Below are 17,604 nucleotides of genomic sequence, written 5' to 3'. Positions count from 1 at the left end.
ACCTGTTTTTATTTCCAATTACAAAAACGGGTTTGGCCAGGGAGAAAAGAAACAATCAACTTCATGAATATGTCTAAGGTGTACATTAGCCTTGGATTCATATGTTGACACAGTGTTGCAGTGTAACAGTGTTTCTCTAAAATGGAAAAATCTTGAACAATGTTTAATGTTACACATTTTTGCTCTTGGCTGTTAAGTGTAACGAACAAATCCTGTGTTCATTTTTAACTGCTGTTCTAATGAAGCCCATGAAACAATATTTAATGATGCTTAAATTGTTTAAAATTGCAGGCCAGCTGATGTACCTGATGATGAATACAATGAATTTTACAAGTCTCTCACTAAGGATACGAAGAATCCATTAACAAAAATCCATTTCATAGCAGAAGGTGAAGTTACTTTCAAATCGTTATTGTTTGTACCCCAGACACAGCCTGGAGAAAGTTTCAATAGATACGGCACAAAGACTGACAATATCAAGGTTAGTGAATTATGTCGTATTGTAACTACAAAACATGCTCCTGCTTCTGATTCTCACTTCTGTTTATGATCTTCCTGTTTCTCTGCCATTTATTAACATAAAATTTTCAGCTGCCAATTCTTTGTTACAGATACTAGTATGATTATCTGCTGTAAGTTTTTAAATTTAGTTTTCATAGTTATAACAGGGCTACAGAAATACTGGTGCCTGTTGCTGAAAATGATTAATAACAAAGCAGCTTTGATGTCGTTCTCTGTTCATACTATTGTACTCCTTGCCAAAAATTTTGTATGTAGTTTGTAAAGAACTTGTTTCAAATCAATACGGCAGATATTGTGCTTCTCAGCATGTGAGTAAAGAATGGTAATAGATAGGGACTGGAAAATGTAGTATCTACTTTTGACGAAATTTTCAGCTAACATTTTTGTGATTGGATGCACGAATTTAAAAGCTTGTCACACTATGTGTGTGAAGACAAAGCCTTAGTGCTGTGCTTTGAAATGGACTGATTTTTTACTGGTAAACTTTTGACTGCATTTTTTGCTTTCATCTGAACTTAAATAGTCTCTTAAAGCTTTTTTTTTCTGCATTCAAGCTTTCAACAAATGATCATTCTGTTGAGAAGCAGCAGCATTTTCCCCACCAGAGAACTTGAATGCATCTCAGATTTAAGGTTTAACATTTTCCTGTGCAAAGCAAAATCTGTAGGCTATTGATACTTCCTGGACATTCATAGCTGTGCTACCCATACTTCACATTGCTACAGATAGAACTGACGAGGTGCTTAGTATAGAATTAAAACAGAAGATAACTCCATTCACATGTTAGTGGAGAAATTGTCACATTCTAAATGTGCCAACAAGTTTTGTTTTCCTGTGACTACAGTGTACAGTGCAAGCACTATATATTGTCAGAAAGGTGTAAATGTAAATGAACGAAAAAGTGGGGAAACAACCACACCTCCCTCTTTGACAGGGCAGTGTCCTGCACTTAAGTTCTGCAAAAGCAGAACTGATACAGGGAATGCTGATCTCTTCTGGTGTTGAGGATTGTGATTGAAATCTGTGACAGACTAGTCTTTTCATATATTTCAAACTAAGAAAAGACAATGAGCTAGAGAATGGCCACTAGACATTTTCTTGCTGAGTTTGGCAGTGTATTGTAACTAATGTAGTTAGACTGACCTCTAGTAGTATTTGGTGCAGCCACAGTTAAAAACTCCCACCACTCAAAACCTGTTCCTTAAAATGTCCTAATTATATCAGGTTTTGAACTTACATAGCAGACAAGTGTTTTGTTGTTGTAAGATGCTAGGTCCCATGACTGAATACTACAGTGCGGGACACGGCATGTATCTTATACAGACCACTCTGATGTCCACAATTAGCTTGGCAATGGAGAATAGTGCCTTGTATGAAACTTCCTGGCAGATTAAAACTGTGTGCCGGACAGAGACTCGAACTCGGGACCTTTGCCTTTCACTTTTTATTTTGCAAACACTTCTGTTACCCACATTAAAATAAAACTTTGACTATCTTTGGTAAAAAAAAATGATGATGAAGGGGGAGTGGGGGAGAGGAGGCTGGGGTTTTTGGGAAAATACACAAAAGCACTATAGATGGGTAAAGGCACAAAATAACATTGAAGGGGATGCAGAACCTACATTCTTTTGTTACCAATATTTATTGTGGTCCAAAGATAGTATCTAATTTCCACATTGCTGTTTCGTAAGTCATTTCATTCAGCAACAGAGTTCCAGTGTTTTAATTAACCCATTAGTTGTACAAATATTAGTGGTACAGTTTTATACAGCAGACAAATTTTCATGGGTTTATCAGGAACTGTCATTGAATGTCTCTTGGGTGGAAATTGCATGGATCAGTTCATTGATGCAAGTAACCATCTCAACTTTGTTCGTTTTTAGGTTAAAATCTTCATTTGATATTGCAATAATACTTATGTAACGCAAGACAAAACTGGTAAATAAACAGAGTATTGTGATCTAGACTGTTGATTTTTAACGTAAAAATAGGAGATTGCTGCAATCCACAGACAATGTTTAACTGTGTGCTCATTCTCTCTTCCCCATCTCCTTCCACTGTTTAATACCTTGCATTTACTAACACCATTTATACTGGTCCTCCCCAACTGCCTTTTCCCCACCCCTACTCCCCATCATCTTAAGTCCACACATTTATTCAGTGTTTAGGTGCAACTCTACTTCACTTACTTTGTGATATAGAAGAGTGCAAAATTCTATCTTTGTCCATTGTAAGCATAGTAAAAAGGTTAGATATTTGCTAGCCACCCATCCCATATTTCCCCCTTACAGTACTGTTAATAGCTTTGTATTTGATACCTATAGTTACCCTGCTGGGTGCCTAAGACAAAGATTCTTTCCTTATCAGAAGGTACACCTGCAATGAAGCATCATATCAATTCATTACATACTTCATTTAGTATTAGGTAACAGTTCACATGTACTCAGTACAAGGGTCACTGTTGAACATCTTAGGAAACCTTTGTGTCTATGTGTTTGGTAGAGTTTGTGATGCCTCATATTCATAAACAAATTTCTCACATATTATTTGACGTATTGCTCTTCTTTAGACTAGAGATTCAGAATGTACTTCATCATATTCTTAGATCTTAATCAGTGCTTTGTAATCTCAGTATTTCAGTGCAACTTGCTTTGTGCTTCATGTGTTGGATAACCACCATTACACCTCCAAAATTTCTCCTGATTATTAAAATGGTGCATATGAAGAATTTAACAACCGAATGTTCAGTTTACATTTTTGTGGTAACCTAATTTACCTGCATACTGTTATCACTTATGCATACATATTTTGCTTGAAACCTAATTCAAATGTTGCCCTTGGATGGCATTTTTTCTTCTCATTTTGGCTTTCTCCTTTCTCCATCTGTCCCAGTACTGCAAACCACTATGAAGTGCGGGACAGAGGTTATGCTACAAAATTATCCTAAAAATGTGCCATCATCTTTTAATACAAATCATAAAAGATAGGTAAGCAAAAACCTGTTTTTATTCAATACAATTAAGACAATATATTAACAGTACTCCTTAATTTTTCAGCTGTATGTGAGACGTGTTTTCATCACCGATGAGTTCAATGATATGATGCCAAATTACTTGAACTTTGTTCAGGGTGTAGTAGACTCTGATGATTTGCCACTTAATGTCTCCAGAGAAACACTTCAGCAGCATAAACTTATCAAAGTAAGTCTAGAGTACATCAGATACTAGTTACTCCACTTAGATTTGTCCATTGAAATTTATCACTAACTCTTCCTTCCCTGAAGGTAATCAAGAAGAAACTGGTTCGCAAGGCTTTGGATATGTTTAAGAAAATTGAAAAGAAAGATTATGAGAAATTCTGGAAAGAGTACTCCACAAATATTAAACTAGGTGTCATAGAAGATCCTTCCAACCGTACAAGGCTAGCAAAGCTGCTTATGTTCCATTCATCCCATGGACCTGAAATGACTTCTTTGTCTGACTACGTGAGCCGAATGAAGGAGAAGCAAGAACAGATTTTCTACATTGCTGGAGCCAATCGTAAAGAGGTAAACTTGTACTAGCCAGCACTAATAGTTATAAGGGAAAACAGTACCAACCTCATTGTTGCTGAGACTTCAAACCTCAGTACAATTCCTTCTCCTTATGTTCTTGTCTTGCCATGTTGTCATAACATAAATTAGTGGGTTACCTTTTCACCACTATCATTGTTGCTGCAACAGCAGAATTCTTCTATTACTAATTATAAGGTACACATTATTTTGCAGGTTGAAGATTCTCCATTTGTTGAACGTTTATTGAAGAAGGGGTATGAGGTTCTATATTTGACAGAAGCTGTGGATGAATACTGTATATCTGCACTGCCTGAATTTGATGGGAAGAAGTTCCAAAATGTGGCCAAAGAAGGTTTTTCTCTTTCTGGAGATTCAAAATCCAAAGAGAAACTTGAAAATATAAAGAAGCAATATGAGCCTCTCCTAAATTGGCTCAATGATAAAGTACTTAAAGATCAGGTAATTATCTCTATTTAATATTGCAGAGCTCTTCATTTCTAGTACAGTTCACAAGGTTTAGTCTTGAGATAACAACTTGGTTAATTTACAGATCTCGAAGGCTACTATCTCGGAGAGATTGTCTGGATCACCTTGTGCTTTGGTTGCGGGTATGTTTGGATGGACTGGAAATATGGAACGCTTAGCTATTTCTAATGCTCATCAAAAGTCTGATGATCCACAGAGAAGCTACTATCTTAACCAGAAGAAAACTTTGGAAATCAATCCACGCCATCCTTTGATCAAGGAACTTCTGAGGAGAGTTGAAGAGGATCCTAGTGACCCCACAGCCAAAGATATGGCTTTGATGATGTTCCGTACAGGTAAGAGTAGTTTAAACTCTTGTAGGTGCTCTGTTTGTTAGGGTCATTTCCTTTCTTTAATTTTATTGGACTATAAGTAGATTTGACACTGTTGTACATGTTTTTCCTGCTACAGGCTTTGCAAAATCCACTGTAAGTAGTGGTGTACATACAAAATATTGGTGCTATAGAGGCTAATGGAACTGTCTTCTGTCTTCTTCCAAATGAAGATGAATCGTGTTTGGGGGGGGGGGGGGGAGAGAAGAAGAGTGAGAGGAATCTGGTGGTGTCATTAAAGATGGATTTAATAGCAATAAAAAGGGCTTGCATTGCTGTAGAACAGGCCATGGTTTGACATAGGAATCTATGGATACAAACTAGTTGCTAATAGTAAGACTGAATGCTGTAAATAGTATGATCTGTGGGGGGATGATTATCTTCAGAGCAGGTGGGTACTGAAGCTGACATGTAAACTAGCAAAATAAGTGCAGAGCTCTCTAGGTCTGCTTGCCGATTGGATATCTTAGCATGAAAAGTATGTGGTAAAAATAGAGATTACAACTAGTCTCATACTTAGATGTTTTGCGTGGCAGTGTTCCCAGCGCTTGACATGAGGTGTGAATGGGAGGAAAGAGGGTCTATCAGCTGCTGGGTTTACACAGTCAGTGAAAGAGCAGTGGCCAGACATGTTTCAAAGGAATATTGTCATTCTCTTTCATCAGTATATTATTACCTCCAAAATCATAACTCGTTTGGCAGACATAGGAAAATATTTTGATAACAAAGGTCATTATTTTAAGCTGTTAGGTCCCAGCCTAACCACAGTCTAGTGATTTGTTTAATATTTTGAAGATATGTGGCAACAAATAGTATTAATGTAACTTTTGATAGTGAAACTGTCTTAATCCATCATAACCTAGGCCATGGACTAAGCTACAGATAAGTGTCACCACAGCCAGGTGTTTTAGATTGCATATTCATCTTGTAACCGAACTATCCCATTCGAAGTTAACAGCATAATTTCAATCACCCATTTGGTTGCCATGTAAAACAAGTCATTTATTACAATATGAAAGCATTTGTTACTTTAAAGTTCATGTTGTGGACATAAATTCTCCATACCTTCAGAATTTGTGCTACATAGTATCAGTGAAACTCCCAATACAGTTGTGCCCTAAAATTCTTACTACTATTGATTGACCATGACTGTAATCAACAAAGTTAAAATTGATAACACAAACTAAAAGTCTAAATAATGTAGTTGTACTTTGCAGGAGGGGCATATAATTTTCTGTGTATACACAATCAGCACAAGTTTTTTTTCTTAAATATAAGGATGAAAAACTAGTGTGCAGATTAATTGTAATAGGGTTCGTACTGCTCTGCATCCAACAGCAGTAGATGCCCGCAGCTCGTGGTCTAGTGGCTAGCATTGCTGCTTGCGGATCACAGGGTCCTGGTTTAGATTCCCAGCTGGGTCGAGGATTTCTTCTTCCCAGAGACTGGGTGTTTTTGTCCTCTTCATGTCATCATTGTTTCGGTAGTGCTGAGACTGAAAATGGAAAGATTTGGACCTTGTGCAGGCACTGATGACCGTGCTGTTGAGTGCCCCACAAACCACCACCACTATTCATAATCATTAATCATCCAACATTAGACCATGTTATACCATAGCATTGTTGTGGCTACATTCTGTGACACATCAGCAGCATGTTAGATGTGTAGTATAAACCACCTGATAACTTGTGAATTATGGCAAAAACTTCTCATTATCACATGTAAAGTTAAAGAAAAACAACATTATTGAAGAAGCAGAGAAAACTGAAAATGGTGTAGTGAAAAGAAAGTATGATGCGAGAGAGTTGTTCGCAACTGGTGGAAAACAAAATGCGGCTTAAAGAAGTGAACAGTAGTCACCAGGCTTTCTGTGTGCAGATCTCAAAAGAAGGCTCTGTGATTGTGTAGATGAGAATCAATGAAATTGATGTGTGGTGGCCATTGAAATACGCCAGCTCAAAGCATTAGCTGTAACTGAAGATCTAGGTATGACTGGTTTCAAAACTAGCAGTTGCCTGTAAAGGTTTTTAATTGAAATGTATTAGGATTCCTGGCAGTTAAGAGGAAAACACAGTGAATTTTTATCACTACGTGATAAATTTGTGCTACAAACATTCCTATACACCACCCAAATTGGTTACATGGGTCAAATGCCACCCTTTTGATATGCTGCTTGACAATACCATGAACAGGAAAGGGGAATCCAGCATCTGATACAAACTGGTGACATTGAGCAGCAGAGCTGTACAGTGATGTATGTAAATGGTGATGGATGAAAGCTACAACTTTGTGACTTTCAAAAGGGAAACTAGTCAAGAAATATTGGTGAGAGTGAATCTGAAAGGGGTAGAGTACAGTAACTTTTTGCAACATCACCATAGTATGCAACTTAATTTATGTAAGATGATGATCCTGGACAGGTTCCACAGCCATAAGTGTGGTAAAAGTTACAAAAAGGGAAAACTGTATTGGTTATTATCCTTGGATGCTGAACATGAAAGATTACCCCCTATTAAACAAGGTAAAAATGTCAATCAGCAGCAATAGTGTAATCTGTGAATATGACAGCCATGTATTTTTCGAATGACAAAATTGGGGGAAAAAACTTGTCTTACACTAGGGTAAGTATAACACTGAGTTTTGAAATTTATTCCAGAATTGTAGTGTCTGTAATTATAGCATTATTTACTTAATTCTAAACTTACTTCTGGGGGCTGTGACATTACTTAATATGTAGTCAGTGGTTTTTTGTGATTGGAGAATGTTCTTGATACAAAAAAAAGTGGGAGGTATCTGCTGTTCCCAAAAAAGTTGTTTACGTATGTACACATTAATGAAACCCTTCAAAAATTTTCTTATTTGTATTGAAAATCTGGGTCTATATGGAGCAAAATTTTGTTGCAGAACATTAGTCTCTGTGTTTCAGTATTTAATAAGTATAGATTACATTCATAAAGCAGGGTAGCTGGAAGACTTCATATTTTGGTGTTATTTTCATCTGAATGATACAAAGAACTGTTTCGTATAGTAAGAAGAGGGGGAGATAGTTTGTTCGTGGTTATGACTACTTTCTAATAAACACATTTTCTTGCAGCGACCTTGAGATCGGGATACATGTTGAGAGATACAACTGATTTTGCTGAGAGCATTGAAGTCATGATGAGGAAGACACTTGGTGTTCCCGAGTCTGAAGAGGTAAGAATCTTGTGGAACAGTAGCACATTGTACACGATGTTTGTTCTATTAGTAATTACTTCAGCATCTTATCTACACACTGCAGTACTGCAGCCAAGCAGAGTGTGTGTGTGTGTGTGTGTGTGTGTGTGTGTGTGTGTGTGTGTGTGTGTGTGTGTGTGTGTGTGTGTGTGTTCCCAACTGAGCTTCATTTGGTGGAAAATGAGATTGTGAGTTTCCTTGTGTATCAGTTAACTGGTCCAGGTTAACACTTCTTTGGCAGTTGTTAAATATTTCTTAGATTTATACACTTCTGAATAAGTGTTTTGGACAGAGATCTTAAGGCACACACTTTAGAACAGTCTGAAGTCTTTTATATAATATTGCAGTTTTTGTGTAGTGTTGGCTAGGACTACTGTATTATGAGCAAATGTAGAGTTAAGACTTTCCCATTTACTATAATTCCCCCTCCTTTCAAAAAAATTTGGGCACAGTCACTTCAGGGACTGTTAGAAATAGATTTGGACAAGTCACTCTGCTTCACTCCTCTTCTAATGAAAAACTCTTCAGTGTTTCATGCTAAGCTGGCAGAAGCGAAGTTTTCATAGATGTTACATAGTATGTTTATATACCTTGTTTCCACTCCTTGTTTGATCAGTAACCCAACTGCAGTATGGCTGACAGAATCAAAACCCTTTCAAAAAATCTAGAAAAGTGTTAAATATTTATTGGCTCAACTGTCACACAGTGTTAAGGTGTATGGTAAATTTTTGTGAAGTAACCACTGTGGAAGCCAGCTTGTTCTGTAGATAGCAAGCAGTAAAGTGATTGGGCAGTAATTCTTCAAATCATGGGTACTTCCTATTAGTGTAGGGCTATGTTTGCTTTGTTCCATTAGGTTGAGATGCTGGCTTTTAGCATACAAGCACTAAGATTCTTAGCCAGATTTTTGTTTCTTCAGTAATAATTTCGGGTACTTAATTTGCCAGATCATCATGACTCACTGTTTTGCGACGAGTTCTGGGACTTCCATCTTCATTTGCTTAAGTCATTCTCATGGTTAATGAGATGTCAAGTGGCCTTTATTGCTGTCAGTTGCTGTTACTTCTTTTATCAATCATAAACTTTCTTAAATTTTCTTTACTTTCCTAGTTCTAATTTTGTTTCTCTTTCTTTCTTTCTTTCTTCGTATCTACTTCCTTTCTTATGCATTTAAATCATTGAGTATTGTATCTAGTCCATAGTTGTTACCCTAATATCATCTGAAGAGCCCTCTGTAATTATCACTTTCATGGACCAGTCACATTGTGACAATCTGTTGGACATTAGTGTGCAATAACCACTCGGACAGCAGATGGCAGCACTAGCAGTGGAGGGTATATAGTGTGTTGAGGGAACATGGAAAACAGTGCAGGTGTTGCGTTCAGAGTGATTTACTGGACACCCAAAAGGGTATGATCATTGGCTTTCAGGCCAAGGATGGAAGCATTTCTGAAATGGCTAAGTTTGTAAACTGTTCATGTGAAACAGTGGTTGAAGTATGTCTGTTGCAAGAAAGTGCTATCCGAAACTGGTGCCGATATAACTGTTGCACCACGGGCCATAAGTGACGGTTGAAAGGTGGCTGTGGAGATGAGTAGGGGTGAACAGATGAGCAACTGACTGCCCAGATGAACCAAGGGGCTACCAGTTGTCCCTCTAAAATGGCTGTTCAGTGAAAGTTTCATTGTATGGGTCTCTGTAGCAGGTGCCTGGTTCAAAGGCCCATGATAGCTTTTCATTGGTGGTGGAGACTGATTTGTATGCCAACACCCCAACTGAACTCCGCTGAGTGACAACAGATGGCCTTTTCGGATGAATTGTGGTTTATGCCCCATCAGACAAATGCTCATTGGCATGTATGGCCTAGTAACAATCGTCGGAAGGATCCAGGCCAGACGAGGGAGGGATATGGTCTCGGGAATGGTTTCACGGTATTCCCTGGGTGACCTCTCATTCTGGAGGGTTCAGTCAATAAATGCAAGTATGCATCTATCCTTGAGAGACCACGTCCACTCCTACATGCAGCTTAGGGAGACATTGTCCACTCCTGTATTTCCTTGGCACAATGGCATATACCAGGAGTACAACACTACGTGTCACATAGCTTGCAGAGTAAAAACATTGTTCAAAGAGCACCAGGATGAGTTCACTGTACTCCCCTAGCCACAAAACTCCCCAAATTTAAACCCAGTTGAGAATCTGTGAGTCAGTCTCAATAGGGCTGGTCACACCATGGGTCTTAAATGGGGAAACCTAGCACAACTGGCCGTAGCGTTGGAGGTGACATGGCTCCAAATGCCTGTCATTATGTTACAGAACCTCATTGACACTTCCTGCATTTCTCACAGTGGTCTGCAATGCAAAAGGTGGTTATTCGGCCTTTTGACTGTGGTCACCTTAAAGTGACTGGACTGTGTAGTAATTTTTTCACTTATATTAGTTCCCTTCCTTGTTGAATGTTTGTCTGCTTCACTCTTGCCCTTCTGTGGGCAGTACCAGTATTAAATTGGTTTAAAACTAAAACATCTCTAATTATTTTATTTGGTTTGCAATAATAATCTTCCAAAACCTCGTGACTTTGACAACTCCATGTCCATTTTATATTTTGGTGGTTCTTACAAAAACATGTCCCTTGCAAATTTTCTTCAGCTGACTTAACAAGCCTTGAGCTTCCTCACTTCCGTCATTGATTCTGTGGCTACTAACAGAAGCATAATGTTTTTTGGTACCAACTTTGGCATTTGTCTCAAATTAATAATTTCAGGTGAAAATCACGTCTTTTATCCCATATGTATTGTATCTCTTCATAAAATGCTTCTTATTGTCACAATGGCTTGGAGTGAGATTACATAGTTACATTAATTTAAGTTGTATCTTTTATGTTTTTACAAAAGTCTGCTATATTTTTGTTTCTTCTGTTCCTGATACCTTATCAGTTGTTCTTATTTATTAGAAACCACACACTGTTCTTCCCTCTGGCTCTCTTGAATGGTACAGAATAGTTCTTAAGTGTTAAACATTATTCTTCTTTCGTTTACTTCGCTCAGAAAAATAATTGATGACTTCATACTTGGGAATTATCAGGTGTCCAGTTGGGTCGTGTAGTAATTACTCCACAAACCTCTAGTCTTCAGTGCACATGCTGTTGCTGTAGGGTGCGGACATCACTCTATGGGAGTGCTTTTCTTTCCTGGCCTCAGTGCAGGGTTTCACACCAGACACAGTTATAGGCTGCTATCTTTATTAATTAGACCATATTAGACCCAGGTTCCAGTAGCATCTTTAATCAGGCAATCTCATTGTCAAGTATTTTGGTGTTATCAGTAGTATGGCTAGTTTTTTGCTATGGTCCACCACAGCTGATTGGGTGGCCTCGCATGATTCGATGTGGTATCTATGTTCGTGGTACCTCTTCCCTACTGTGTGTGGAGTTTCCCCAATGCATGCGATGCTGCAATGGCAAGAGATGTGGTAGACTCATGGTTTGAGAAGGCCTAATCGTGCTTCACTGAGCCTGTAGGATTTATGTTTTAGGGGGTGTGCAAAATAGACATACAACATCATCACTCAAAGATCCTTCATATTTTTGTTGAAATATTGCCAATAAATGGGATGCATGCTAGTGATTTGTGCTCTTCTTTTTCATCTCGATGGTGTCTATACAGCCTGTATAAATGCATGTCTTACCTCCTTGCTGTTGCACCTATTTCTCCGGAATGTCACCCGTGAAAAAGTGTGCTTAAAACACGGTCTCGCTGTTGACTACTGGAGGCATTCAGATACAGATCAGTGTGTGCACTTGTTTTTTGTGTACATACTGTATGCCAGCTTGCTGTCTGGTTTCCATTTCACTAAGATCCTAAGAAATGGGAGGGTGCTATCCTGTCCTACCTCTGTGGTAAACTGTATATTGTGGTGCAGTGAATTCAGGTGACTAAATAATTAATTGAAGCTGTCTTGTCCATGTGACTAGACAAATGTCAGCCACTTAATAATAAAGTTAGATGTAGGGCTTATTCCAGGGTCATATCCTCAAGGAACAAATTTGCCACAACCAGCAACAAGAAGTCCCATGGTGACGCCATCCATCTGTTCGCAATAATTTACATCAAATTAGCAGTATGTTGAAGTGAGCACAAACTCTAGTACATTTGATGTGAAAACTGTTAAGGAACTTAAACCTTGACTTGTTGCACTGCTATGACTACATGGTCTGCCAAAGCTCCACAAAGAAGGTATTCCACTGCACCCCATAGTTAACAATACAGTTACAGCAACATACATCTGACCGCCCTCCTGAGTCCATCTGTGGGGGCAAAAGTGAACATCACATCCACATTTACATTAATTTTGTACAACATCTAAAAGAAATTAAGACTCAGTTGATAGGGATATGTTAATCACTTCATGTATTGTTCCTCTTCATGAGAGTACTACTGAAGGACTGAATGGAACTGAAAAACAGGAAATTAGACACCAACCTGATGAGTTTGTCCTTACTTCAATGTACTTCCTGTGTGATGGAAATTAAGAACAGATTTGCCACGGGATGTCCTGTTGCTGGCTGTGGTGAATTTAGTCGTGAAGGATTTTTGAGAAGAGAGCTGTGGAAAAAGCACAACAAAATGGGACTTCTTTATTGCCGGCCGCAGTGGTCTCGCGGTTCAAGGTGCGCAGTCTGGAACCGCGCGACTGCTACGGTCGCAGGTTCAAATCCTGCCTCAGGCATGGATGTGTGTGATGTCCTTAGGTTAGTTAGGTTTAAGTAGTTCTAAGTTTTGGGGGATTGATGACCACAGCTGTTAAGTCCCATAGTGCTCAGAGCCATTCGAACCATTTTTGAACTTCTTTATTGTGAAGTGACTGACACATTTGACATCTGACCACCTGGATGGGACAGCTTAAGTGGATTTCTGTCACCATAATTTGCTGCACGCAAACAACCAGTTTACCATGGAGGTGGAAAAGGATGGTGCCCTTCCGTTCTTTTAAGTCCTAATGAAATGGAAACCAGATGGCAAACTTGGCTGCAGTGTGTACAGAAAACCCACACCCCCCTGATCTGTATCTGCATATGTCCAGTAGTCACAACACCCAGTGTGAATATGTTCCATGCACACTTGTTCACAGGGCACAAGCCATCCGATCCATCTGCGACCAGGATGCCCTTCCAGGTAAGGTGAAGCACCTTGAGGCAACATTCTGGAGAAATTATATGATTTGTGTTTAGACAGGCTGTACCCAGACAACAGAAAGATGGGGAAAAAAGCACAGATGTCTAGCATGAATCCCATTTGTCGGCAATATTTAGAGAGAAATCTGCAGGATCTTGAAGAGACAGTGTTAAATGTGTTTCGTTCACCCTGTAAAACATCAACCATACTAGACTCACTGAAGAATGATTAGGCCTTTGCAAACCACAAGTTTACCAAATCTCTTACCAGTGCAGCATAGCATACATTGGAGAAATGTGTGGTAAAAGAGAGGGCCACAACCATAGAAAAAACACTGAATCACACCAAATCAGCTGTGGCTGACCATAGTATAAAAATTGGCCATACTATGGACTAAAAAGTCAAAATCGACACTCTTCCTCCTTGGATTGGGTAATTAGAGGCCATTGGATTCAGGGACAAAGTTGGTTTAATTAATAAAGGTAACAGCACAGTTGAGTCAGGCATGGAACCCTCCACTGAGGATAGAAAACGAAAAATGTTCCTGTATAGTGAAGTAGAGGAAGGAGACGGCGATAGTACGGTCACTGGAGAGTAGTTGGGAACTGGGCACTGCCACCATCCACCTTGGCAGCTGCACAGATGGCAATAGGAGTGGAGTGGCAGATGGGGTAACGGGTGGCGGCATATGGGGTGGAGCAGCAGTCATAGGGGACCATGTGAAGATGGCAAGAAGTCTGTCTGCTGAAATCTTGGAGTAATTACATAACCCAGCTAGAAACATCAGATCGCATAAACCATTTAATTTTCTGCTTTGATAGCCGTATTTCCCTTAGTTCATGTTCACCTGCAAGTGATCAGCAATTATTTCTGAGGCACAGAGGACTGTAATTTCCATTATTGGTCTTTCCGTACAGGCAACATTAAAGCAGTCCCCTCCCAGAGTTATAACTGGGAGACAAATCTAAAATTTATTACATTAGCGTTACTCATCTTGGAAGGCTTGAAGGTGTGAAGCATAAACATATTTGCTTGGCAATTTAATTTTCCAAGCTGCTCTGCTGGAGTACAGTTGCTGTCCATGATACATATGAGGCAGAATGTGTGAGGTTGCTTGAAGTTATAGGGTTCAGACTTCCATGCCATTTAAAATAAGATAATGTGGAAACTGATTTGTCAACCTGATGTAAGCACTATAGTAATACTGTGAAGGATCCACCATTCTTGTAGCCCAATGTACACACAAAAATACTATTTTTAAATTGGAAGAAATGTCTAAGAAGTGCAAATACTGATGGTGGAGGAGGAAAAATATGTACAGGTGAACATTTAATGAACATGTACTCCAGATGTTCAAATGCAGTGTAACCAGAAATACAGAATAGTGTGTGTGTGTGTGTGTGTGTGTGTGTGTGTGTGTGTGTGTGTGTGTGTGTGTGTGTGTCTTTTCACTCCTTTCTTATTTCATTCTTAGATGCTGCTGAAAAATACCTGTCTTCCTCCCCATGCCTCCACCCCTCTTTTTGACATATGGAGTGGTCCATAACATAGTGGTCACTAACATTCCTTAGGCTTTGTTTTGCTAACATAGTTGTAGTCAATTGTGAAATTTAATAGTGTGTAGTACCCATAAATCAGTTGACACTAGCAGTTTGCAGTTATGTTTGATGATATCTGAGAAACATGTAGAGTTAACTACAGTAAAATATGCATTGCATATATGGTGAAAACACGGTCATTGCAGTGATTTTTGTAATTTGTTTGTGGAACACTTTCCAAACATCCAACCTTCATCTCCACAAGGCATTTACAAATTATATTTAAAATTTGAAAAGACTGGATTGGTACTAAAGGGGTCCTTGTTCAGGTGGGCCAAAGCCTTAAAGTATTAAAGAGATTCTTAATGTTGTTAAGCAGTATTTTGTGCAATCACAAACTAAATTCCAAAGGAAGTGTCAAAGGAGTAGAGAATAGCAAGAACAAGCATGTGGGTGATAGATAGGAAATTGAGTCCATATAGGCCTAGTTTACTTGAAGACCTAAATGCAGATCATATGTATGGGAGTAAGAAATTCATAAATTGGACACAATATGACAAGAAACTGATTAAGTTTTACAAAAGCATTCTTTGGAGTGATGATGGGATGTCAAAGATGATGGCAGAATGAACACACAGCTTTGTCTAAAAGGATTTTAAGAATCCTCATGCAATGGAGATGAGTTACTCTCTCCTGGTGAGAGTGTATGGGCAGGGATTTTCAGTGGTGGGCTAATTGGGCCATATTATATAAACAGTGCTGTCAGTTCTGAAATTGTTTCAAAAGTGTATGTAGAACTGGAAAATTGTTGATCTGCAGCTGGTTAAAGAAAAATTAATATGGCTACCAGAGTTAATGTGAGATAATTTCTAAATGAACACTTTGGATTGGCAGATGGGGTATTGTTGAATTGCCACCACAATCTCCAGATACCACACCCACAGGTTTTTCAGTCTGAGGTGTACTAAAAAGAAATGAGGTTCACTCTGTCAAGATTATTGATGTTGAACATTTGAAGGAGCAAAGTGAATTAGAATTAGGACACCTGCAATCTCTGAAGATGTGACAAAGTTCGTAAATCCCTCATGTCCTCTCCAAAACAAAAGTGTACCCCCCCCCCCTCCTCTCCCCTTGTCCCCCTACACACACACACACACACACACACACACACACACACAGAGGTAGAGAGAGAGAGAGAGAGAGAGAGAGAGAGAGAGAGAGAGAGAGAGAGAGAGAGAGAGAGATGTACATCAATAAAAAATTGATTTTAAAGTGAAGATGCATATGTTGTTTATTGCAGATCGAAGAGGAGGATGAAGTAGAGGAAGGAGATGATGAACCAAAGAAGTCAGATGACAGTGAACAAGAAGTTGAAGACAAGGATGGTGAAAGTGAAGATCATGATGAGTTGTAAATTTATAGTGGAGGGGCGGTGAAGACTGTGTTGTGTGGGGATGAAATTTGACATTTGTGTAATATTATCTGTCTGGTAAAATGCAAATTGGGCAGATGTGTTAAAGTATTTGTCTTTCTAGGAAAAGACAGGTGTGTGTGTGTGTGTGTGTGTGTGTGTGTGTGTGTGTGTGTGTGTGTGTGTGTGTGTGTGTGTGTTTTTATGTTGTAGGTGCCAGTCCGTACAAGACTTAATTATTTATACTTTATTATACATTCTGTTTAATAAAATATGTTAATAGGAATGTGTGATTTATATATTCTTCTTTTCTCACCTCTGAAGTAAAGAATTAAGTTTTGAAACTTGACAACCTCATTTGTATAAAAACACGACAGATGATACTGTGAAGGTAGTAATACAGCTTCAGGCAAATGGTAGAACTAAGGAAATACAATGAGAAACATCTGTTTTTAGTATTTAGTATTTTAGTGAATTATTAGGGCATTAAAAATACAGCATGTGAAGGTGTGCAAATACTATGTATACTATATTTGTAATCTAAAAGATGTGGCTGTAGATTGATTATCCTCCAAACTTACTAAATAATACACTATTTCAACACAATTCGAAATAAGGAGAAAGTAGTGTTGAAATGAAATGGTGGGTCATTTGTTAAACTTTAACAAATATCACCATATTTTCACCTAAATATTGACATGATTGTCAGGTTTCTACAGTCACACATGTAGAATAGTTAACACTGAGTGTATGTTGCTTTATAAAGGCTGTTTATTTTTAAGATGTGCCTTTTCAAATGGAAACAAAGGTTTGACAAATGCATCAAATATTTTTAACCATACTATACCACATATACACATTCGTTGCAATTAAACTTTGGCTACTTGAGCCAACATAGATGGAAAACTATTCATACATCGTGCTGTGTGAAGTCTGTAACCAGCTACTCCACCATCTCCTCCAACAATAATTGTTGACCCTCAATGCCTTTAACGGACCGAAGAGGGATAATATCATGGGGAGTGATGAGAACATTCTCTGATGGATGTCTACTGGTGTTTGTCCTTCGGCAGCCAAGAAAAGAATAACAGCATGTTGGTCCTGTTTGGACGTTTTTGGTAATGTCGCTATGGTTCAAATTTCTGCATTTACCACACACTAGTCGGAAATAAATGAATGCCACATTAATCCTTTGCTTACATGTTGGTGCTATGTCGCATATGCACTGCATCAATGCCCTCAAATGGAAACTTTCTGATAGCTCCTTATAAGTATTGGTTTGAAAAGTATTGATGAAGACAGTTAACAGTAACCTAACACCACCACAGCCAGG

The 17,604-nt window shown here is 38.6% G+C and overlaps 1 protein-coding gene across 1 annotated transcript in view; it reads left to right on the top strand.

Annotated features, from left to right (window-relative positions):
* LOC124721722 (endoplasmin) overlaps positions 1-16,557 on the top strand; it is a 34,493-nt gene extending 17,936 nt beyond the window's left edge. Inside the window, exons 9-15 of the mRNA XM_047246816.1 lie at positions 292-481; positions 3,579-3,722; positions 3,806-4,069; positions 4,289-4,534; positions 4,626-4,896; positions 8,027-8,127; positions 16,161-16,557. Of these exons, the coding sequence (XP_047102772.1) occupies positions 292-481; positions 3,579-3,722; positions 3,806-4,069; positions 4,289-4,534; positions 4,626-4,896; positions 8,027-8,127; positions 16,161-16,274 (1,330 nt within the window). The 3' untranslated portion in view covers positions 16,275-16,557. The remainder of the gene's footprint in view (positions 1-291; positions 482-3,578; positions 3,723-3,805; positions 4,070-4,288; positions 4,535-4,625; positions 4,897-8,026; positions 8,128-16,160) is intronic.
* Positions 16,558-17,604: the final 1,047 nt, after the last annotated feature.

The sequence above is a fragment of the Schistocerca piceifrons genome, chromosome X (genome assembly GCF_021461385.2).
Source record: "Schistocerca piceifrons isolate TAMUIC-IGC-003096 chromosome X, iqSchPice1.1, whole genome shotgun sequence".
In the NCBI taxonomy this organism is placed as follows: Eukaryota; Metazoa; Arthropoda; class Insecta; order Orthoptera; family Acrididae; genus Schistocerca; species Schistocerca piceifrons.
Note: the sequence above shows the minus strand (reverse complement) of the source record. Positions and strands in the feature narration are given on the sequence as shown.